The sequence below is a fragment of the Schistocerca serialis genome, chromosome 1 (genome assembly GCF_023864345.2).
Source record: "Schistocerca serialis cubense isolate TAMUIC-IGC-003099 chromosome 1, iqSchSeri2.2, whole genome shotgun sequence".
Classification (NCBI taxonomy): domain Eukaryota; kingdom Metazoa; phylum Arthropoda; class Insecta; order Orthoptera; family Acrididae; genus Schistocerca; species Schistocerca serialis.
The window spans coordinates 846,750,915-846,777,068 of NC_064638.1; the positions used below are offsets into that span (position 1 = coordinate 846,750,915).

Genomic DNA, 26,154 nt, shown 5'->3' on the forward strand with positions numbered 1-26,154 from the left:
TGTTCTATACTCGTACAAACGATATTGGCGTGGTCAAGATATATGGTAAGCGTAGAGGATCGATACGAAGTAAGCGGTGCTGGATGTACCTTGCTGTGTAGCACAGCATCGGAGAGCGCGAGACAATCAGTAACTTCTTGTGACACTCTGACGAAGAATCTCTAACCACGCATTGCATGTCATGCGTTAAGAACAATGGTGTAATGTAAGGTCCGCTTGTGCTTAAAACTCGTACGTAATCTGGGGAATGCGTTTGACAGCAGATATCAAGAGCCACATGGGCAGTTTCCTCATAGAACCAGCAAAACCCGAGAGTTACTCTTTGTGTTGTATTACTGGGACATCTACATCAGTAAATACAGATTGTCTCACCTTGACCTGCTGAGATTCTGCCAAGTTTAGTTACGTCGATTAGCATTCTTGTGTGTTCCAGTAAATACTATCGGTGTTCGCTTCAATAATTAAGATGGCGAGGTGAAGGAATTAATTCTGAATTATAGTTATTTATCTCGTTTAGCTGACCTCTTGCATGAACTGGAATGATGCATTCCCCACACTATCCAAGTGTTTTTAGCCTTTAGCAACCACAAGGCACGGAGAAAAGTTTAAACTTATCAGTCTACACGGACACTAACAAAACAGTGTCAGTGGCCGGTCTTCACTCTACCGGATGGTCATGTTCTTGAAAACCCATGTACTGGTATTTACCACGGTATCAAGACCGATCTTAATACGAACAGTATACACATGAAAATCTCGTTTAATAGATCTGCTGTTGAAGAATCGCCGCCAGAAGATGATTGAACTTGCATCGAGAATGTTGTCTCTCAGCTAGCGCAGTAACTGTAGCCTCTAGCACACTACAAATACTTGTGAGCATTGAGAAAATTGTCAGGAAATATGTTCTCAAGCGAACTGAAGAGTACAGCTTGTTTTGCAAAGTGTTGATGCCTGATGCCTAGAGCTACTAGGATGTCACTTGTCATTTGAGAATTCGATAGGATTGAAGAGGAACTTGACATTCCGCAATGACTTGATAGGCAAAGTGCTGAACACTAAAAACTAGGACAAAGGAGAGAGGAAACTCGCTGCTGTTATACACTCAGACTGACAAGAAGGTGGACCAGTCTTAAATATCACGGACGGGCCATCTCTTGGTAAGATTTGCTGCCTGTTGTATTGCATAGCACTGTGTTACTTCAGTCACGGCTTTGATATCAAGAGAACAGTTGCCTGAGATGCTCAAGAATGAAATCAATCAAGGCAAATCCGCAACAGCTCGCAGTACCATTACGAAATACAGACAGTGGCTCCCACGAAAGCGTCGACAGCAGATCTTCTAGCCGCAATTTGATTTTCTGTCGAAGCAGATATGTGTGTAGCAACCAAAGAATTCGCGAGGAGAAGAGGCAAGAGAAGAACGGTACAAGTGTGCGCGACAGTCAAGGACGACAGACTCCCTTTCTCGTCAGAACGACATATTCTGCAGCTTCCACAGCAGACAACTACGTGGACACAGAAAGCTAAGTTCTAATCTCACTACATCTATCGACTGGTAACAATCCGAAACGCCACAACCTGCACACATTTAGGCCCATAATCCAGTTCTATTAATGCAAAGCTGCCTCGATAGATAGACAACGAATTTCACGCTTCAAAGAGTGACCACACAAATCCTGTTGTATAATTGCTGCTACTTGCACAATGAACACTTCAGTCGCATCTTTTCTAACAGAACGCAGAAAATGAGAAGAATGGACTCTCTCTTACCGGGACAGATACATTCCAGGCGAGTTGCACATAACGCTTTAAGGTGCTATTTAACTTCCTGCACGTAAACCCACACATTCTTAATCGGGTTTGGAAAGGAACACATAGACCTGATGAAAACGGACAAGATATAGTTCTTGTACAACTGAAAGTGCAACGACCGTCTGACTGAATGTATTACGTCCAAATGTAGGGAAAACAAACTTGCCTGTCCAACCACCTACCGACATAATGAGGAAAGACAAGTTTGATCTGGCAGGCCCTGAATTGTATAAGCCATGTTAGTTGCCTATGTTTCACCACCACTGCATATTTGTACCACAGAGCGTTTTATTGAAATAATGCAATCAGACAAAGAAACCGGTGGGGCTACCATACACCTATGAGCCACTGTCCGTTTGGGATGCTTGACTACTGATTTAGCTCTGCAGTTCCACCGCTTTGATGTTGAAATGGAGCAGGAAAAAGCTGTGTGCGCTAAAAGCAGTGGAGCGTGGCTATACACGCCGGTTTCTCGGAACTCACAGTTCAGTTGGCGAAGAGAGGGACGATCATCCATCTGCTGAGCATTAGAGACACAATAAAGCATAGAAGGAAGAATTTTCCTTGTATAAAGGTAAAACACGTTAGTCCTTTGGAAGTAACATATTGCGTAGTAAGTTAACATTCCAAAGACAACAGTGGTGATGATAACGATCACCATGACAAGGCGAGGCATAGCCGCTGAACGTTCCCAACCGTATGAAAGACAGCCGCCGAAAACCCCACAGTTTGGAAAGGTCTTCTTTATGAGCAAACCAACAGTGAATAAGAGAAATGAGAGCGTGACAGGTACATTTATATTTATTGTGAGAGAATTTCCATACGCGAATGTCCAGACCGTTCCTCCCAACCCCCACAACAGATGATGACGGAGTAGATCACTATATATCTGGTACATACGTGGAATAGGCCGGCACTGAATGAAGGCATTTCCAGAGGTGCCTTCTGGACAGGTACAGATGGGGATGTGGTTGACTACGTCGCATCGAGCACCCTGTCCGCAAGTTCCTGGGCAGGGGTCAGCACACTTGTTCCTGATGCAAGCTTTCGTCCTGTCACAATCAGTACTCAACACGCACTCTGGCCGGCAACCAGTGTATGGGTCTCCTTGGTATTCTGGAAGACAAGTACAACTGCCATCTCGGCATTCGGCGTTAGGCCCGCAAGGCGAAGGATTGCACGGGTCCGATTCCACAGGTTCTGCAACTGTAAGCAATTTGAAGAACGAAGTGAGTTTGACGTGAACACAATCTGGAGTTTCTACTTCAACATGAAATTAATTTGAAATCATACTTTGCGTAGCTTAAGCTTTCTTACTTGTCGGTTTTGGGAAGCAGTTGGTGAATGGATCTCCTGTGTACCCCTCAGGGCATGTGCACACCGGGGTGTGGTTGATCACACTGCACTGTGCGCCAATGCCACACGACCCAGGACATGGGTCACGACACTTCTCCCGGATACAAGCCCTGTTGCTGGGGCACTCCGAGTTGATGGAGCACTCGGGACGGCAGTTTGGTGGAGCGCCAATGTAATTTGCCAGGCATGAGCATGAAGGATTGCCACCTGTATCACGACATTCAGAATACGGCCCACATGGTGATGGGATGCAAGGATTCACAACTACTGGGGCACTCGGCCTCTGAGGTGGAGCTAAAAAGAGAAAAGAAACAACGTTCTAGGTCAGTCCTGCGCTGTCACCAAGGCCATATTGCATCACACACACTAGAAAAACCCAAGGCTCCAGAAGCTTACGTGGAATTGGATGGCATCTGGCGAAGGGGTCTCCGGTATATCCTTGTTTGCAACTGCATATTGGGCTGTGGTTGATCACCTGGCAGCGAGTATTGAGGCCACACGGCCCAGGGCAAGGGTCCACACACTTCTGGTTCACACAGGCTCGGTTCTGCGGGCATTCGGAGCTCACCACACACTCTGGTCTACAGCCTGGTGGACTGCCAATGTACGACGGTAGGCATGAGCACACAGCCTGCCCATTCACTTGGCGACATTGGCTGTTAGGACCACATGGCGATGGGCTGCACGGATCTCCTGGTTCAGCTACCACAGCTGCGCAATAGAAGGGCCAGTCAGCCATACAAATACAACCGAAAGAACACATGGTTACCAAATAACTCACTCCACAGAGATAAAGTATTTCAGCAGAGAAATTGGTCCTTACGTTCGCTAGCCTGCACTGTGCAGTATCGGAACGGGTCTCCAGTGTATCCCGGCCGGCATGTGCACGATGGCAGGTGATTGACCACCTGGCAGTCTGCATTCGGGCCACACGTGCCGGGGCATGGGTCTTGGCACTTGTTACGAATACATGCCCTGTTGGGAGCACAGTCAGTGTTCACCACGCACTCTGGCCGACACCCTTCGTACGGATTGCCCACATACTCTGGTAGACAAGTGCAAGATCCAGCGCCATTCTGTTCCCTACACACTGCATTCGAACCACATGGCGACGGAGAGCATGGCGTTGGCCTCTCCTGGGGCACGGCTACAGCTGAAAGCCACAAGTCACAATTATCCTCTGCACGAACTTGCATCCACAATCGCACAAATACAAGAGAAATGACTCAGGAGTTCATTCTTACGTTGTACAAAGCACTGAGAGAACGGGTCTCCAGTGTATCCAACCGCACACACACACGTAGGCGTGTGGCTGACCACTCGGCACTCAGCATTTGATCCACAAGCTCCGGGACAGGGGTCTTTGCACTTCTGCCCCATACAGGCCAGATGGCTGGCACACTCGCTGTTGCTGACGCACTCAGGCCGACAGTTTGGTGGCGAGCCTTTGAATTCTGGCAGGCACGAGCAAGAGGGGCTGTCTCCAGCTACCTTGCACTGAGCATTTGGACCACAAGGTGACGGCTGGCAAGGGTTCACTGGCTTGCTCACCGGCGAATCAGCTGCATGAGGGAAAAACCAATGTGTGAGAAGAACAAAGTAGTAGCTTACATTGTTTTCTGATATGATAGGAAGAAATGTTTCATCAGTATGGTTCTTACGTATGGGCAGGCATCTGGTGAACGGGTCTCCCGTGTGGCGCGGTGGACAGCTACAGATAGGGTTGTGATTCACCACCTGACACTTAGCCCCAATTCCACACGTTCCTGGGCAAGGATTTCTACATTTCTGGTTGCTGCAGGCTTCATTCTGGCTGCAATCGGAACTCACAACGCACTCTGGCCTGCACGCCGGTGGGCTTCCAAGGTAGCCCGGCACACATGAACATACAGCCTGACCGTTAATCTCCCGACATTGGCTGTTGGGACCGCATGGAGACGGGTTGCATGGCTGTGTTGCCACGGGAGCTGTGTAAAAAGACAAAAGGGGTTACTCCATTTTATCTGTCCAAGCTATTACTATTCTACTCAACGCGAAGGTAGTGTATTACATTACATTTATTGTCTATTTTCGAGTTATCAACGTATTGTTCTATACTCGTACAAACGATATTGGCGTGGTCAAGATATATGGTAAGCGTAGAGGATCGATACGAAGTATGCGGTGCTGGATGTACTTTGCTGTGTAGCACAGCATCCGGAGAGCGCGAGACAATCAGTAACTTCTTGTGACACTCTGACGAAGAATCTCTAACCACGCATTGCATGTCATGCGTTAAGAACAATGGTGTAATCTAAGGTCCGCTTGTGTTTAAAATCTCTTACGTAATCTGGGGAATGCGTTTGACAGCAGATATCAAGAGCCACATGGGCAGTTTCCTCATAGAACCGGCAAAACCCGAGAGTTACTCTTTGTGTTGTATTACTGGGACATCTACATCAGTAAATACAGATTGTCTCACCTTGACCTGCTGAGATTCTGCCAAGTTTAGTTACGTCGATTAGCATTCTTGTGTGTTCCAGTAAATACTATCGGTGTTCGCTTCAATAATTAAGATGGCGAGGTGAAGGAATTAATTCTGAATTATAGTTATTTATCTCGTTTAGCTGACCTCTTGCATGAACTGGAATGATGCATTCCCCACACTATCCAAGTGTTTTTAGCCTTTAGCAACCACAAGGCACGGAGAAAAGTTTAAACTAATCAGTCTACACGGACACTAACAAAACAGTGTCAGTGGCCGGTCTTCACTCTACCGGATGGTCATGTTCTTGAAAACCCATGTACTGGTATTTACCACGGTATCAAGACCGATCTTAATACGAACAGTATACACATGAAAATCTCGTTTAATAGATCTGCTGTTGAAGAATCGCCGCCAGAAGATGATTGAACTTGCATCGAGAATGTTGTCTCTCAGCTAGCGCAGTAACTGTAGCCTCTAGCACACTACAAATACATGTGAGCATTGAGAAAATTGTCAGGAAATATGTTCTCAAGCGAACTGAAGAGTACAGCTTGTTTTGTAAAGTGTTGATGCCTGATGCCTAGAGCTACTAGGATGTCGCTTGTCATTTGAGAATTCGATAGGATTGAAGAGGAACTTGACATTCCGCAATGACTTGATAGGCAAAGTGCTGAACACTAAAAACTAGGACAAAGGAGAGAGGAAACTCGCTGCTGTTATACACTCAGACTGAAAAGAAGGTGGACCAGTCTTAAATATCACGGACGGGCCATCTCTTGGTAAGATTTGCTGCCTGTTGTATTGCATAGCACTGTGTTACTTCAGTCACGGCTTTGATATCAAGAGAACAGTTGCCTGAGATGCTCAAGAATGAAATCAATCAAGGCAAATCCGCAACAGCTCGCCGTACCATTACGAAATACAGACAGTGGCTCCCACGAAAGCGTCGACAGCAGTTCTTCTAGCCGCAATTTGATTTTCTGTCGAAGCAGATATGTGTGTAGCAACCAAAGAATTCGCGAGGAGGAGAGGCAAGAGAAGAACGGTACCAGTGTGCGCGACAGTCAAGGATGACAGACTCCCTTTCTCGTCAGAACGACATATTCTGCAGCTTCCACAGCAGACAACTACGTGGACACAGAAAGCTAAGTTCTAATCTCACTACATCTATCGACTGGTAACAATCCGAAACGCCACAACCTGCACACATTTAGGCCCATAATCCAGTTCTATTAATGCAAAGCTGCCTCGATAGATAGACAACGAATTTCACGCTTCAAAGAGTGACCACACAAATCCTGTTGTATAATTGCTGCTACTTGCACAATGAACACTTCAGTCGCATCTTTTCTAACAGAACGCAGAAAATGAGAAGAATGGACTCTCTCTTACCGGGACAGATACATTCCAGGCGAATTGCACATAACGCTTTAAGGTGCTATTTAACTTCCTGCACGTAAACCCACACATTCTTAATCGGGTTTGGAAAGGAACACATAGACCTGATGAAAACGGACAAGATATAGTTCTTGTACAACTGAAAGTGCAACGACCGTCTGACTGAATGTATTACGTCCAAATGTAGGGAAAACAAACTTGCCTGTCCAACCACCTACCGACATCATGAGGAAAGACAAGTTTGATCTGGCAGGCCCTGAATTGTATAAGCCATGTTAGTTGCCTATGTTTCACCACCACTGCATATTTGTACCACAGAGCGTTTTATTGAAATAATGCAATCAGGCAAAGAAAACGGTGGGGCTACCATACACCTATGAGCCACTGTCCGTTCGGGATGCTTGACTACTGATTTAGCTCTGCAGTTCCACCGCTTTGATGTTGAAATAGAGCAGGAAATAGCTGTGTGCGCTAAAAGCAGTGGAGCGTGGCTATACACGCCGGTTTCTCGGAACTCACAGTTCAGTTGGCGAAGAGAGGGACGATCATCCATCTGCTGAGCATTAGAGACACAATAAAGCATAGAAGGAAGAATTTTCCTTGTATAAAGGTAAAACACGTTAGTCCTTTGGAAGTAACATATTGCGTAGTAAGGTAACATTCCAAAGACAACAGTGGTGATGATAACGATCACCATGACAAGGCGAGGCATAGCCGCTGAACGTTCCCAACCGTATGAAAGACAGCCGCCGAAAACCCCACAGTTTGGAAAGGTCTTCTTTATGAGCAAACCAACAGTGAATAAGAGAAATGAGAGCGTGACAGGTACATTTATATTTATTGTGAGAGAATTTCCATACGCGAATGTCCAGACCGTTCCTCCCAACCCCCACAACAGATGCTGACGGAGTAGATCACTATATATCTGGTACATACGTGGAATAGGCCGGCACTGAATGAAGGCGTTTCCAGAGGTGCCTTCTGGACAGGTACAAATGGGGATGTGGTTGACTACGTCGCATCGAGCACCCTGTCCGCAAGTTCCTGGGCAGGGGTCAGCACACTTGTTCCTGATGCAAGCTTTCGTCCTGTCACAATCAGTACTCAACACGCACTCTGGCCGGCAACCAGTGTATGGGTCTCCTTGGTATTCTGGAAGACAAGTACAACTGCCATCTCGGCATTCGGCGTTAGGCCCGCAAGGCGAAGGATTGCACGGGTCCGATTCCACAGGTTCTGCAACTGTAAGCAATTTGAAGAACGAAGTGAGTTTGACGTGAACACAATCTGGAGTTTCTACTTCAACATGAAATTAATTTGAAATCATACTTTGCGTAGCTTAAGCTTTCTTACTTGTCGGTTTTGGGAAGCAGTTGGTGAATGGATCTCCTGTGTACCCCTCAGGGCATGTGCACACCGGGGTGTGGTTGATCACACTGCACTGTGCGCCAATGCCACACGACCCAGGACATGGGTCACGACACTTCTCCCGGATACAAGCCCTGTTGCTGGGGCACTCCGAGTTGATGGAGCACTCGGGACGGCAGTTTGGTGGAGCGCCAATGTAATTTGCCAGGCATGAGCATGAAGGATTGCCACCTGTATCACGACATTCAGAATACGGCCCACATGGTGATGGGATGCAAGGATTCACAACTACTGGGGCACTCGGCCTCTGAGGTGGAGCTAAAAAGAGAAAAGAAACAACGTTCTAGGTCAGTCCTGCGCTGTCACCAAGGCCATATTGCATCACACACACTAGAAAAACCCAAGGCTCCAGAAGCTTACGTGGAATTGGATGGCATCTGGCGAAGGGGTCTCCGGTATATCCTTGTTTGCAACTGCATATTGGGCTGTGGTTGATCACCTGGCAGCGAGTATTGAGGCCACACGGCCCAGGGCAAGGGTCCACACACTTCTGGTTCACACAGGCTCGGTTCTGCGGGCATTCGGAGCTCACCACACACTCTGGTCTACAGCCTGGTGGACTGCCAATGTACGACGGTAGGCATGAGCACACAGCCTGCCCATTCACTTGGCGACATTGGCTGTTAGGACCACATGGCGATGGGCTGCACGGATCTCCTGGTTCAGCTACCACAGCTGCGCAATAGAAGGGCCAGTCAGCCATACAAATACAACCGAAAGAACACATGGTTACCAAATAACTCACTCCACAGAGATAAAGTATTTCAGCAGAGAAATTGGTCCTTACGTTCGCTAGCCTGCACTGTGCAGTATCGGAACGGGTCTCCAGTGTATCCCGGCCGGCATGTGCACGATGGCAGGTGATTGACCACCTGGCAGTCTGCATTCGGGCCACACGTGCCGGGGCATGGGTCTTGGCACTTGTTACGAATACATGCCCTGTTGGGAGCACAGTCAGTGTTCACCACGCACTCTGGCCGACAGCCTTCGTACGGATTGCCCACATACTCTGGTAGACAAGTGCAAGATCCAGCGCCATTCTGTTCCCTACACACTGCATTCGAACCACATGGCGACGGAGAGCAGGGCGTTGGCCTCTCCTGGGGCACGGCTACAGCTGAAAGCCACAAGTCACAATTATCCTCTGCACGAACTTGCATCCACAATCGCACAAATACAAGAGAAATGACTCAGGAGTTCATTCTTACGTTGTACAAAGCACTGAGAGAACGGGTCTCCAGTGTATCCAACCGCACACACACACGTAGGCGTGTGGCTGACCACTCGGCACTCAGCATTTGATCCACAAGCTCCGGGACAGGGGTCTTTGCACTTCTGCCCCATACAGGCCAGATGGCTGGCACACTCGCTGTTGCTGACGCACTCAGGCCGACAGTTTGGTGGCGAGCCTTTGAATTCTGGCAGGCACGAGCAAGAGGGACTGTCTCCAGCTACCTTGCACTGAGCATTTGGACCACAAGGTGACGGCTGGCAAGGGTTCACTGGCTTGCTCACCGGCGAATCAGCTGCATGAGGGAAAAACCAATGTGTGAGAAGAACAAAGTAGTAGCTTACATTGTTTTCTGATATGACAGGAAGAAATGTTTCATCAGTATGGTTCTTACGTATGGGCAGGCATCTGGTGAACGGGTCTCCCGTGTGGCGCGGTGGACAGCTACAGATAGGGTTGTGATTCACCACCTGACACTTAGCCCCAATTCCACACGTTCCTGGGCAAGGATTTCTACATTTCTGGTTGCTGCAGGCTTCATTCTGGCTGCAATCTGAACTCACAACGCACTCTGGCCTGCACGCCGGTGGGCTTCCAAGGTAGCCCGGCACACATGAACATACAGCCTGGCCGTTAATCTCCCGACATTGGCTGTTGGGACCGCATGGAGACGGGTTGCATGGCTGTGTTGCCACGGGAGCTGTGTAAAAAGACAAAAGGGGTTACTCCATTTTGTCTGTCCAAGCTATTACAATTCTACTCAACGCGAAGGTAGTGTATTACATTACATTTATTGTCTATTTTCGAGTTATCAACGTATTGTTCTATACTCGTACAAACGATATTGGCGTGGTCAAGATATATGGTAAGCGTAGAGGATCGATACGAAGTAAGCGGTGCTGGATGTACCTTGCTGTGTAGCACAGCATCGGAGAGCGCGAGACAATCAGTAACTTCTTGTGACACTCTGACGAAGAATCTCTAACCACGCATTGCATGTCATGCGTTAAGAACAATGGTGTAATCTAAGGTCCGCTTGTGCTTAAAATCTCGTACGTAATCTGGGGAATGCGTTTGACAGCAGATATCAAGAGCCACATGGGCAGTTTCCTCATAGAACCAGCAAAACCCGAGAGTTACTCTTTGTGTTGTATTACTGGGACATCTACATCAGTAAATACAGATTGTCTCACCTTGACCTGCTGAGATTCTGCCAAGTTTAGTTACGTCGATTAGCATTCTTGTGTGTTCCAGTAAATACTATCGGTGTTCGCTTCAATAATTAAGATGGCGAGGTGAAGGAATTAATTCTGAATTATAGTTATTTATCTCGTTTAGCTGACCTCTTGCATGAACTGGAATGATGCATTCCCCACACTATCCAAGTGTTTTTAGCCTTTAGCAACCACAAGGCACGGAGAAAAGTTTAAACTAATCAGTCTACACGGACACTAACAAAACAGTGTCAGTGGCCGGTCTTCACTCTACCGGATGGTCATGTTCTTGAAAACCCATGTACTGGTATTTACCACGGTATCAAGACCGATCTTAATACGAACAGTATACACATGAAAATCTCGTTTAATAGATCTGCTGTTGAAGAATCGCCGCCAGAAGATGATTGAACTTGCATCGAGAATGTTGTCTCTCAGCTAGCGCAGTAACTGTAGCCTCTAGCACACTACAAATACATGTGAGCATTGAGAAAATTGTCAGGAAATATGTTCTCAAGCGAACTGAAGAGTACAGCTTGTTTTGTAAAGTGTTGATGCCTGATGCCTAGAGCTACTAGGATGTCGCTTGTCATTTGAGAATTCGATAGGATTGAAGAGGAACTTGACATTCCGCAATGACTTGATAGGCAAAGTGCTGAACACTAAAAACTAGGACAAAGGAGAGAGGAAACTCGCTGCTGTTATACACTCAGACTGACAAGAAGGTGGACCAGTCTTAAATATCACGGACGGGCCATCTCTTGGTAAGATTTGCTGCCTGTTGTATTGCATAGCACTGTGTTACTTCAGTCACGGCTTTGATATCAAGAGAACAGTTGCCTGAGATGCTCAAGAATGAAATCAATCAAGGCAAATCCGCAACAGCTCGCAGTACCATTACGAAATACAGACAGTGGCTCCCACGAAAGCGTCGACAGCAGTTCTTCTAGCCGCAATTTGATTTTCTGTCGAAGCAGATATGTGTGTAGCAACCAAAGAATTCGCGAGGAGGAGAGGCAAGAGAAGAACGGTACCAGTGTGCGCGACAGTCAAGGATGACAGACTCCCTTTCTCGTCAGAACGACATATTCTGCAGCTTCCACAGCAGACAACTACGTGGACACAGAAAGCTAAGTTCTAATCTCACTACATCTATCGACTGGTAACAATCCGAAACGCCACAACCTGCACACATTTAGGCCCATAATCCAGTTCTATTAATGCAAAGCTGCCTCGATAGATAGACAACGAATTTCACGCTTCAAAGAGTGACCACACAAATCCTGTTGTATAATTGCTGCTACTTGCACAATGAACACTTCAGTCGCATCTTTTCTAACAGAACGCAGAAAATGAGAAGAATGGACTCTCTCTTACCGGGACAGATACATTCCAGGCGAGTTGCACATAACGCTTTAAGGTGCTATTTAACTTCCTGCACGTAAACCCACACATTCTTAATCGGGTTTGGAAAGGAACACATAGACCTGATGAAAACGGACAAGATATAGTTCTTGTACAACTGAAAGTGCAACGACCGTCTGACTGAATGTATTACGTCCAAATGTAGGGAAAACAAACTTGCCTGTCCAACCACCTACCGACATAATGAGGAAAGACAAGTTTGATCTGGCAGGCCCTGAATTGTATAAGCCATGTTAGTTGCCTATGTTTCACCACCACTGCATATTTGTACCACAGAGCGTTTTATTGAAATAATGCAATCAGGCAAAGAAAACGGTGGGGCTACCATACACCTATGAGCCACTGTCCGTTTGGGATGCTTGACTACTGATTTAGCTCTGCAGCTCCACCGCTTTGATGTTGAAACGGAGCAGGAAAAAGCTGTGTGCGCTAAAAGCAGTGGAGCGTGGCTATACACGTCGGTTTCTCGGAACTCACAGTTCAGTTGGCGAAGAGAGGGACGATCATCCATCTGCTGAGCATTAGAGACACAATAAAGCATAGAAGGAAGAATTTTCCTTGTATAAAGGTAAAACACGTTAGTCCTTTGGAAGTAACATATTGCGTAGTAAGGTAACATTCCAAAGACAACAGTGGTGATGATAACGATCACCATGACAAGGCGAGGCATAGCCGCTGAACGTTCCCAACCGTATGAAAGACAGCCGCCGAAAACCCCACAGTTTGGAAAGGTCTTCTTTATGAGCAAACCAACAGTGAATAAGAGAAATGAGAGCGTGACAGGTACATTTATATTTATTGTGAGAGAATTTCCATACGCGAATGTCCAGACCGTTCCTCCCAACCCCCACAACAGATGCTGACGGAGTAGATCACTATATATCTGGTACATACGTGGAATAGGCCGGCACTGAATGAAGGCATTTCCAGAGGTGCCTTCTGGACAGGTACAGATGGGGATGTGGTTGACTACGTCGCATCGAGCACCCTGTCCGCAAGTTCCTGGGCAGGGGTCAGCACACTTGTTCCTGATGCAAGCTTTCGTCCTGTCACAATCAGTACTCAACACGCACTCTGGCCGGCAACCAGTGTATGGGTCTCCTTGGTATTCTGGAAGACAAGTACAACTGCCATCTCGGCATTCGGCGTTAGGCCCGCAAGGCGAAGGATTGCACGGGTCCGATTCCACAGGTTCTGCAACTGTAAGCAATTTGAAGAACGAAGTGAGTTTGACGTGAACACAATCTGGAGTTTCTACTTCCACATGAAATTAATTTGAAATCATACTTTGCGTAGCTTAAGCTTTCTTACTTGTCGGTTTTGGGAAGCAGTTGGTGAATGGATCTCCTGTGTACCCCTCAGGGCATGTGCACACCGGGGTGTGGTTGATCACACTGCACTGTGCGCCAATGCCACACGACCCAGGACATGGGTCACGACACTTCTCCCGGATACAAGCCCTGTTGCTGGGGCACTCCGAGTTGATGGAGCACTCGGGACGGCAGTTTGGTGGAGCGCCAATGTAATTTGCCAGGCATGAGCATGAAGGATTGCCACCTGTATCACGACATTCAGAATACGGCCCACATGGTGATGGGATGCAAGGATTCACAACTACTGGGGCACTCGGCCTCTGAGGTGGAGCTAAAAAGAGAAAAGAAACAACGTTCTAGGTCAGTCCTGCGCTGTCACCAAGGCCATATTGCATCACACACACTAGAAAAACCCAAGGCTCCAGAAGCTTACGTGGAATTGGATGGCATCTGGCGAAGGGGTCTCCGGTATATCCTTGTTTGCAACTGCATATTGGGCTGTGGTTGATCACCTGGCAGCGAGTATTGAGGCCACACGGCCCAGGGCAAGGGTCCACACACTTCTGGTTCACACAGGCTCGGTTCTGCGGGCATTCGGAGCTCACCACACACTCTGGTCTACAGCCTGGTGGACTGCCAATGTACGACGGTAGGCATGAGCACACAGCCTGCCCATTCACTTGGCGACATTGGCTGTTAGGACCACATGGCGATGGGCTGCACGGATCTCCTGGTTCAGCTACCACAGCTGCGCAATAGAAGGGCCAGTCAGCCATACAAATACAACCGAAAGAACACATGGTTACCAAATAACTCACTCCACAGAGATAAAGTATTTCAGCAGAGAAATTGGTCCTTACGTTCGCTAGCCTGCACTGTGCAGTATCGGAACGGGTCTCCAGTGTATCCCGGCCGGCATGTGCACGATGGCAGGTGATTGACCACCTGGCAGTCTGCATTCGGGCCACACGTGCCGGGGCATGAGTCTTGGCACTTGTTACGAATACATGCCCTGTTGGGAGCACAGTCAGTGTTCACCACGCACTCTGGCCGACAGCCTTCGTACGGATTGCCCACATACTCTGGTAGACAAGTGCAAGATCCAGCGCCATTCTGTTCCCTACACACTGCATTCGAACCACATGGCGACGGAGAGCAGGGCGTTGGCCTCTCCTGGGGCACGGCTACAGCTGAAAGCCACAAGTCACAATTATCCTCTGCACGAACTTGCAGCCACAATCGCACAAATACAAGAGAAATGACTCAGGAGTTCATTCTTACGTTGTACAAAGCACTGAGAGAACGGGTCTCCAGTGTATCCAACCGCACACACACACGTAGGCGTGTGGCTGACCACTCGGCACTCAGCATTTGATCCACAAGCTCCGGGACAGGGGTCTTTGCACTTCTGCCCCATACAGGCCAGATGGCTGGCACACTCGCTGTTGCTGACGCACTCAGGCCGACAGTTTGGTGGCGAGCCTTTGAATTCTGGCAGGCACGAGCAAGAGGGGCTGTCTCCAGCTACCTTGCACTGAGCATTTGGACCACAAGGTGACGGCTGGCAAGGGTTCACTGGCTTGCTCACCGGCGAATCAGCTGCATGAGGGAAAAACCAATGTGTGAGAAGAACAAAGTAGTAGCTTACATTGTTTTCTGATATGACAGGAAGAAATGTTTCATCAGTATGGTTCTTACGTATGGGCAGGCATCTGGTGAACGGGTCTCCAGTGTGGCGCGGTGGACAGCTACAGATAGGGTTGTGATTCACCACCTGACACTTAGCCCCAATTCCACACGTTCCTGGGCAAGGATTTCTACATTTCTGGTTGCTGCAGGCTTCATTCTGGCTGCAATCTGAACTCACAACGCACTCTGGCCTGCACGCCGGTGGGCTTCCAAGGTAGCCCGGCACACATGAACATACAGCCTGGCCGTTAATCTCCCGACATTGGCTGTTGGGACCGCATGGAGACGGGTTGCATGGCTGTGTTGCCACGGGAGCTGTGTAAAAAGACAAAAGGGGTTACTCCATTTTGTCTGTCCAAGCTATTACTATTCTACTCAACGCGAAGGTAGTGTATTACATTACATTTATTGTCTATTTTCGAGTTATCAACGTATTGTTCTATACTCGTACAAACGATATTGGCGTGGTCAAGATATATGGTAAGCGTAGAGGATCGATACGAAGTAAGCGGTGCTGGATGTACCTTGCTGTGTAGCACAGCATCCGGAGAGCGCGAGACAATCAGTAACTTCTTGTGACACTCTGACGAAGAATCTCTAACCACGCATTGCATGTCATGCGTTAAGAACAATGGTGTAATCTAAGGTCCGCTTGTGTTTAAAATCTCTTACGTAATCTGGGGAATGCGTTTGACAGCAGATATCAAGAGCCACATGGGCAGTTTCCTCATAGAACCAGCAAAACCCGAGAGTTACTCTTTGTGTTGTATTACTGGGACATCTACATCAGTAAATACAGATTGTCTCACCTTGACCTGCTGAGATTCTGCCAAGTTTAGTTACGTCGATTAGCATTCTTGTGTGTTCCAGTAAATACTATCGGTGTTCGCTTCAATAATTAAGATGGCGAGGTGAAGGAATTAATTCTGAATTATAGTTATTTATCTCGTTTAGCTGACCTCTTGCATGAACTGGAATGATGCATTCCCCACACTATCCAAGTGTTTTTAGCCTTTAGCAACCACAAGGCACGGAGAAAAGTTTAAACTAATCAGTCTACACGGACACTAACAAAACAGTGTCAGTGGCCGGTCTTCACTCTACCGGATGGTCATGTTCTTGAAAACCCATGTACTGGTATTTACCACGGTATCAAGACCGATCTTAATACGAACAGTATACACATGAAAATCTCGTTTAATAGATCTGCTGTTGAAGAATCGCCGCCAGAAGATGATTGAACTTGCATCGAGAATGTTGTCTCTCAGCTAGCGCAGTAACTGTAGCCTCTAGCACACTACAAATACATGAGAGCATTGAGAAAATTGTCAGGAAATATGTTCTCAAGCGAACTGAAGAGTACAGCTTGTTTTGCAAAGTGTTGATGCCTGATGCCTAGAGCTACTAGGATGTCACTTGTCATTTGAGAATTCGATAGGATTGAAGAGGAACTTGACATTCCGCAATGACTTGATAGGCAAAGTGCTGAACACTAAAAACTAGGACAAAGGAGAGAGGAAACTCGCTGCTGTTATACACTCAGACTGAAAAGAAGGTGGACCAGTCTTAAATATCACGGACGGGCCATCTCTTGGTAAGATTTGCTGCCTGTTGTATTGCATAGCACTGTGTTACTTCAGTCACGGCTTTGATATCAAGAGAACAGTTGCCTGAGATGCTCAAGAATGAAATCAATCAAGGCAAATCCGCAACAGCTCGCCGTACCATTACGAAATACAGACAGTGGCTCCCACGAAAGCGTCGACAGCAGTTCTTCTAGCCGCAATTTGATTTTCTGTCGAAGCAGATATGTGTGTAGCAACCAAAGAATTCGCGAGGAGGAGAGGCAAGAGAAGAACGGTACCAGTGTGCGCGACAGTCAAGGATGACAGACTCCCTTTCTCGTCAGAACGACATATTCTGCAGCTTCCACAGCAGACAACTACGTGGACACAGAAAGCTAAGTTCTAATCTCACTACATCTATCGACTGGTAACAATCCGAAACGCCACAACCTGCACACATTTAGGCCCATAATCCAGTTCTATTAATGCAAAGCTGCCTCGATAGATAGACAACGAATTTCACGCTTCAAAGAGTGACCACACAAATCCTGTTGTATAATTGCTGCTACTTGCACAATGAACACTTCAGTCGCATCTTTTCTAACAGAACGCAGAAAATGAGAAGAATGGACTCTCTCTTACCGGGACAGATACATTCCAGGCGAGTTGCACATAACGCTTTAAGGTGCTATTTAACTTCCTGCACGTAAACCCACACATTCTTAATCGGGTTTGGAAAGGAACACATAGACCTGATGAAAACGGACAAGATATAGTTCTTGTACAACTGAAAGTGCAACGACCGTCTGACTGAATGTATTACGTCCAAATGTAGGGAAAACAAACTTGCCTGTCCAACCACCTACCGACATCATGAGGAAAGACAAGTTTGATCTGGCAGGCCCTGAATTGTATAAGCCATGTTAGTTGCCTATGTTTCACCACCACTGCATATTTGTACCACAGAGCGTTTTATTGAAATAATGCAATCAGGCAAAGAAAACGGTGGGGCTACCATACACCTATGAGCCACTGTCCGTTTGGGATGCTTGACTACTGATTTAGCTCTGCAGCTCCACCGCTTTGATGTTGAAACGGAGCAGGAAAAAGCTGTGTGCGCTAAAAGCAGTGGAGCGTGGCTATACACGTCGGTTTCTCGGAACTCACAGTTCAGTTGGCGAAGAGAGGGACGATCATCCATCTGCTGAGCATTAGAGACACAATAAAGCATAGAAGGAAGAATTTTCCTTGTATAAAGGTAAAACACGTTAGTCCTTTGGAAGTAACATATTGCGTAGTAAGGTAACATTCCAAAGACAACAGTGGTGATGATAACGATCACCATGACAAGGCGAGGCATAGCCGCTGAACGTTCCCAACCGTATGAAAGACAGCCGCCGAAAACCCCACAGTTTGGAAAGGTCTTCTTTATGAGCAAACCAACAGTGAATAAGAGAAATGAGAGCGTGACAGGTACATTTATATTTATTGTGAGAGAATTTCCATACGCGAATGTCCAGACCGTTCCTCCCAACCCCCACAACAGATGCTGACGGAGTAGATCACTATATATCTGGTACATACGTGGAATAGGCCGGCACTGAATGAAGGCATTTCCAGAGGTGCCTTCTGGACAGGTACAGATGGGGATGTGGTTGACTACGTCGCATCGAGCACCCTGTCCGCAAGTTCCTGGGCAGGGGTCAGCACACTTGTTCCTGATGCAAGCTTTCGTCCTGTCACAATCAGTACTCAACACGCACTCTGGCCGGCAACCAGTGTATGGGTCTCCTTGGTATTCTGGAAGACAAGTACAACTGCCATCTCGGCATTCGGCGTTAGGCCCGCAAGGCGAAGGATTGCACGGGTCCGATTCCACAGGTTCTGCAACTGTAAGCAATTTGAAGAACGAAGTGAGTTTGACGTGAACACAATCTGGAGTTTCTACTTCCACATGAAATTAATTTGAAATCATACTTTGCGTAGCTTAAGCTTTCTTACTTGTCGGTTTTGGGAAGCAGTTGGTGAATGGATCTCCTGTGTACCCCTCAGGGCATGTGCACACCGGGGTGTGGTTGATCACACTGCACTGTGCGCCAATGCCACACGACCCAGGACATGGGTCACGACACTTCTCCCGGATACAAGCCCTGTTGCTGGGGCACTCCGAGTTGATGGAGCACTCGGGACGGCAGTTTGGTGGAGCGCCAATGTAATTTGCCAGGCATGAGCATGAAGGATTGCCACCTGTATCACGACATTCAGAATACGGCCCACATGGTGATGGGATGCAAGGATTCACAACTACTGGGGCACTCGGCCTCTGAGGTGGAGCTAAAAAGAGAAAAGAAACAACGTTCTAGGTCAGTCCTGCGCTGTCACCAAGGCCATATTGCATCACACACACTAGAAAAATCCAAGGCTCCAGAGGCTTACGTGGAATTGGATGGCATCTGGCGAAGGGGTCTCCGGTATATCCTTGTTTGCAACTGCATATTGGGCTGTGGTTGATCACCTGGCAGCGAGTATTGAGGCCACACGGCCCAGGGCAAGGGTCCACACACTTCTGGTTCACACAGGCTCGGTTCTGCGGGCATTCGGAGCTCACCACACACTCTGGTCTACAGCCTGGTGGACTGCCAATGTACGACGGTAGGCATGAGCACACAGCCTGCCCATTCACTTGGCGACATTGGCTGTTAGGACCACATGGCGATGGGCTGCACGGATCTCCTGGTTCAGCTACCACAGCTGCGCAATAGAAGGGCCAGTCAGCCATACAAATACAACCGAAAGAACACATGGTTACCAAATAACTCACTCCACAGAGATAAAGTATTTCAGCAGAGAAATTGGTCCTTACGTTCGCTAGCCTGCACTGTGCAGTATCGGAACGGGTCTCCAGTGTATCCCGGCCGGCATGTGCACGATGGCAGGTGATTGACCACCTGGCAGTCTGCATTCGGGCCACACGTGCCGGGGCATGAGTCTTGGCACTTGTTACGAATACATGCCCTGTTGGGAGCACAGTCAGTGTTCACCACGCACTCTGGCCGACAGCCTTCGTACGGATTGCCCACATACTCTGGTAGACAAGTGCAAGATCCAGCGCCATTCTGTTCCCTACACACTGCATTCGAACCACATGGCGACGGAGAGCAGGGCGTTGGCCTCTCCTGGGGCACGGCTACAGCTGAAAGCCACAAGTCACAATTATCCTCTGCACGAACTTGCATCCACAATCGCACAAATACAAGAGAAATGACTCAGGAGTTCATTCTTACGTTGTACAAAGCACTGAGAGAACGGGTCTCCAGTGTATCCAACCGCACACACACACGTAGGCGTGTGGCTGACCACTCGGCACTCAGCATTTGATCCACAAGCTCCGGGACAGGGGTCTTTGCACTTCTGCCCCATACAGGCCAGATGGCTGGCACACTCGCTGTTGCTGACGCACTCAGGCCGACAGTTTGGTGGCGAGCCTTTGAATTCTGGCAGGCACGAGCAAGAGGGGCTGTCTCCAGCTACCTTGCACTGAGCATTTGGACCACAAGGTGACGGCTGGCAAGGGTTCACTGGCTTGCTCACCGGCGAATCAGCTGCATGAGGGAAAAACCAATGTGTGAGAAGAACAAAGTAGTAGCTTACATTGTTTTCTGATATGACAGGAAGAAATGTTTCATCAGTATGGTTCTTACGTATGGGCAGGCATCTGGTGAACGGGTCTCCCGTGTGGCGCGGTGGACAGCTACAGATAGGGTTGTGATTCACCACCTGACACTTAGCCCCAATTCCACACGTTCCTGGGCAAGGATTTCTACATTTCTGGTTGCTGCAGGCTTCATTCTGGCTGCAATCGGAACTCACAACGCACTCTGGCCTGCACGCCGGTGGGCTTCCAAGGTAGCCCGGCACACATGAACATACAGCCTGGCCGTTAATCTCCCGACATTGACTGTTGGGACCGCATGGAGACGGGTTGCATGGCTGTGTTGCTATGGGAGCTGTGTAAAAAGACAAAAGGGGTTACTCCATTTTGTCTGTCCAAGCTAACGCGAAGGTAGTGTATTATATTACATTTATTGTCTATTTTCGAGCTATCAGCGTATTGCTCTGTACTCTTACAAACGATATTGGCGTGTTCAAGATATATGTTAAGCGTAGAGGATCGATACGAAGTAAGCGGTGGTGGATGTATTTTGTTGCTTAGCACTGTACCAGGTATGTGGGAAACAATGAATATTTTCTTGTGACACTCTAAAGACCTGACGATGAATCTCTATCCGCGCATTACATGTTAGGTAGCTACATTGTCTACTGTACTAACTTTCAGGAAATGGTGTTTGCTTCGATTTGCTTTTGTTATAATCTAGCACGGAATGTGAGTAACGTGTTTGACAGCAGGTATCAAGCCCCACAGGTCGACCTGTTGACATGCTACACGCAAAACCCTCCTTGTGTAGAATTACTGTGTCACTTGCAGTGACGCTATAACACAATATCGCATGCTGACCGTGCTGTCTTGACCCATCTCGATAGAGAGTATGTTTTAGTGCTGCCCAGATAGCATGTTCTCCAGATCTCTCACCAAGTGAAAACATCTGGTCATGGACTGCTGAGAGACTGGCACGCCTTAACTCGTCAGCCTCTACGATTTATGAACTCTACTGTAGAGTTGAAGCCGCTTGGATTCGTATAGCCGTATATGTCATTAAAGCTGAGTTAGATTCGATACACAGCCAGATAAGAACCGTTGTTGCTGCCAGAGGTGTAGTTCTGTGTACCAAGCTGTACACCCTATACTCACCCAAACCATCTACAAACTTAATAATGTGTCCTTCCGTTCGTAGTATACAGGGTGAGCATTCATGAAATCGGCAAACTGCACGGACGAATTCCTGACTGGAAATGGGAGAAAAAAGGTCCTTTGAACATGAATCCGGAAATGCATCGTTGCCACGGTAGATGGTGCTGACGAATGACGGTTCCTCTGTCCACGTGCTGTGTCTCCTTGTGTGTTGCAGGCTGTGTGATTGACGCAGCGTACTGTAGACAACAGTTTGGTACGGTACTTATGTCGGAAACAAGCCGAGATGGTGTTTGTGTGCGGCCAAGCAGAAGGAAACGTTCGAGAGGCAACACGGCTATACCAAAACAGGGACCCTCACAGACACCAACCACATCATACATTTTAATTCCGTTATGGATGTTTGCGTGCTCATGGGTCCTTTGAGACAGAAGTATGCGCAGCGAGGTGGTGGACTATATGTACACCAGATTCGGAGTTTGTACTATGGTTCGTCCCAATATTCTGTAGAATCCTGTCCTCCAGATCTGGAGTACGCACCGTCAGCCGCCTCACTGCATGTTCGTCTGTCTGAAAGGACCCATGATCACACAAACAACCTAACGAGCTTAAAATGTATGATGCGGTTGTTGTATGCAAGTGTACTTGTTTTCGTATGCCTTGCTGTTTCTTGACCTTTTCCATCTGCTTGGCCGTACGGAAACATCATCTCGACATGAATACCAGACCATTCTGCTGCTTACAGTACGCTGCGTCCATCACACAGCCTGCAACACACAAGGAACAAACGGCACATGGTCGGAAAAACGCCATCTAGCGTGGCAACGATGCGTTGCAGGACACATGTTCATGGGACCTTTTTTTCTCCATTACAAGTCACGAATGCGTCCCAGCAATTTGTAAGTCTTATTATACACCCACAAAATGAGTATATTTCCTGGTGTTGCAATTTGAATGGGCGGCAGTTTATGCAGTTATTTCCCCCTCGCGCTTGTCATTATCACTGTCTATTCTATGTTGGGGTATTTCTTAAAGCTCGAGAATCTTTCTTTAAAAGGAATGGCCGCTTAGCTATAAGTGTTGTAAATGGTTACATCTAACGTCATTGTTCCCTAAGAAGTAAGGGATTGCTGTTATTATGAAATATGGTTTCTCTGGGAACTTATTCTTAATATACGTTTTTCTTCAAGAAATAAATATCTTGTTTCGATTGCATGCATGAACTGCCTGACAAGATAACTGTGCCGCGTTGTCCAATTACGGAAACCGTGGATTTTCGCTTTATCGAGTGAGGCATATGGCATGCTTTCTACACATGGTTCGTGTTTAGTTGTAGAATCATAGTAGTTTTTTTACTTTAAGTTGTGGACTACGAAATAGCTTCATAGATGTGCAAGCGATTTTTTCTGTAATTTAATATTGCGTGAGAAAACGGTGCCATGCTGCACGTGCAAGGAAGAGTAGGTATGTCTAAATTGATCGATTGTGTCTCACTCTACACGAAACAAGAACAAGATTGTCAGGTGTATGATTATTACACATTCATAGTTTTATTAGCTTCTTCCGGGCTTTGAGATGATTTTTTTCTTCTAATCCACAAGTCGGACGAACTATGGATCGTTTAGAACTTGGGGTTTGGTCCTCCCGCATCTTGTTTCCCTTTAGTTCTCGGGTAACTGGGTGGATTTCTAGACTTACCTTAAGCATTATTATTTTTGAATGCATGCGAATACTCTTACGGCTAAGTATAAAGTATATAAAGTGTTCGTTTTTTCTGACTGCTGAAGTTTGCAATCTATAACGACGGAATATAGGAAATAATTGACATCAGGTATGTTTCAATGAGGAGGTACTGTGTAGAATCGGGGAGACAAGAAATTTGTGGCACAGCTTGACCAAAAGATAAGATCAGTTGATATGACACATTTGAGACATCAAGAGATCAGCAAATTAGTATTGTAGGGAAGTGTGGGGAGTAAAAGTCGTAGAGGGAGCCAAGAGACGAACACATTAAGCAGATTGAGAAGGATGTGGGCTGCAGTAGTTATTCGGAAGAAGCTCGCACAGGATAGAGTAGCTTGTAGAGATGCATCAAACCTCATCGGACTGAAGTCCACAACAACAAAATGTTTCACTTGCTCACAATCTTAAAATATACTTGAGCAAAACAATACGTTTTCACATGTCTTAATACCGCTGCACTTATTACTGATGACGAATTGTTTAGGATGACGCCATGGAAAACAATGTCTGCATTTTACTAGTTTTGGAGATTTGATGTTTTACAATTGCAGGTAAACTGAAAATGCATCATGTGATGTAATAAGAACAATACTTCTGAAGAAGATATTTTTACAAGTATCGAAACCATGGTCAAGGGGTAATAAACCTTTATTTGCAACAGGTTGGCTGATTTTTCAATCTATACTGAAAATACCTCTTTTTATGGGACAAACGTGGTTGGTTGGTTGATTTGGGAGAGGGGACCAAACAGCAAGGTCATCAGTCCCATCGTATTAAGGAAGGGTTGGAAAGGAATTCGGCAGTGCCCTTTCAAAGGAACCATCCCGGCATTTGCCTGGAGCGATTTAGGGAAAAATAAGGATGGCCGGACGCGGTTTGAACCGTCGTCCTCCAGAATGTGAGTCCAGTGTGCATAACCACTGCACCTCCTCGCGATGGACAAACGTGAGGCCAACGTTATCATAATGTAAATAGCAACTTATACATCACGGGGGAGCTTGAAGTTCCTTAGAGTACAATGACCAGAACATTTAACGAAAACGTCAAGGACCTGCATTGAAGGAACTTGCAATAGATGAAAACTATGTGGAAGTATTGCCGGGAGACAGATTTTTAATAGTAAAAGGATATTCTATCGAAGAATATGTAAAATAAGAGACAAGAAGATAAGAGCAGAGACAGATACACATTTCACAAGTGAAAAATGACTAATGTGAGGAAGATAGAACTACAAACAAAGAAAACGTAAAAATTTAGCCAAACCAACAAATAAACGATTTAATAATGAAGTATATGCGATATATACTGGTAAAAAGAACCTATAAGTAGCGAATAAACCTTTACTGATTGATCCTGTTATTGCTCATGGTGCAATTGGAAGGCCCGGTATCTTAGAAAGATCACAGATCTATACAAAAAAGGTATATTTGCTGCGTGTAAAATGGTCTATTCACGAAAGTACTGGTTATGAGATTAATATGCAGAATTTGAGCCACAGTTAGGGGGCCAATGGCATCACATACAAATGAAGCCAATGTATCACCTGAAGATGAATTTGTTCTCTGAAATGAATTCTGGGTTATATAAATGTCTCAACAGTATCTGCTTGCGATAATTTTCCTAACCTACAAATATTATACAGCTATCATACGCAGTACTATCACGTTAAACGCGATGATGTTTAAAACTGACACTTGGGTAATAGAAGACGAAACGAGTACAATGTGTTTTGCAAAGATTCTTCCGATGTCATAAGTGTAGGTGTTCTACATGAATGAAGATGGAAATTTAGGGTGAATTTTAATTACAGCATTTAAAGTAAATGCTTAGCTTGGCGATAGATATAATATTCTGCTTAATGCAATCTCCCTGGCGCGGTTATCTCGCTCGCACATTATTCCGTGTGCGTCTAATCGAACTGACAATAACACATGAACAAAAGGCATTTTGCGTTTTCCGTTTCAGAAAGTGCATTTCAGTTACTACCGTGTGGTATGTGTTACGTCGAGAGGACGATACTACGACTCATACACCTCAAGACATTCGATAACGGCAACAGTAGCTTCAAGTCACTCGTTGTTTATGTGAGGGGAAATCCACAGGACGCCCTCGTGAGTTCGTTTAAGACGTACTTGTAGAGCGCATTCAGCAGTTTTGCATGTAGTCTCAGAAGTCTACGGATAATACCAACCGAGAGTTAACCATTTCTTTTGTCACTGTCAGCGTGTTATGTGGCGACGTTTGTGTTGCAAACCGTAGAGTGATGGAAAAATATAGAGTGGCGGAAAAAAAATAACTGTTTCCTTTATCTTTAGTGTTCAGTGATGGGGTCACACTCCATTTAAATGGAAAAATGAAGCACCACAACATAAGAATATGGCGAACGTAGCAGCCACACACCATAATCAAATACGAGCGAGACCTCTAAAACAGTGGTCATCAAACGTTTTTATTCCCGAGCCAATATTGACATTGTGGGACGGCACCTCTGACCGCATATGTACTGACCTTATTCATAACTGCTAACTTAAAGAAATTAAATGTTATGAGTCCCCAACGCAACAGCTATAGCAAGGACGCGGTGAGTTGGGCGTCGCCGCGCGAAGTGGCTGCGCCGTTTAGGGCGCCATGTCACGGATTGCGAGGTCCCACCCGCCGGAGTTTCGAGTCCTCCCTCGGGCATGGGTGTGTGTTGTTCTTAAC

The 26,154-nt window shown here is 46.7% G+C and overlaps 1 protein-coding gene across 1 annotated transcript in view; it reads right to left on the bottom strand.

Annotated features, from left to right (window-relative positions):
- Positions 1-26,154, bottom strand: part of LOC126439847 (uncharacterized) — a 604,845-nt gene that overhangs the window by 139,224 nt on the left and 439,467 nt on the right. Inside the window, 17 exon segments of the mRNA XM_050090598.1 lie at positions 2,713-3,018; positions 3,130-3,462; positions 3,565-3,879; positions 3,992-4,315; positions 4,413-4,730; positions 4,830-5,135; positions 7,970-8,275; positions 8,387-9,136; positions 9,249-9,572; positions 14,078-14,392; positions 14,505-14,870; positions 14,926-15,243; positions 15,343-15,648; positions 18,483-18,788; positions 18,900-19,232; positions 19,335-19,649; positions 19,762-20,091. Coding sequence (XP_049946555.1) covers positions 2,713-3,018; positions 3,130-3,462; positions 3,565-3,879; positions 3,992-4,315; positions 4,413-4,730; positions 4,830-5,135; positions 7,970-8,275; positions 8,387-9,136; positions 9,249-9,572; positions 14,078-14,392; positions 14,505-14,870; positions 14,926-15,243; positions 15,343-15,648; positions 18,483-18,788; positions 18,900-19,232; positions 19,335-19,649; positions 19,762-20,091 — 5,871 coding nt within the window.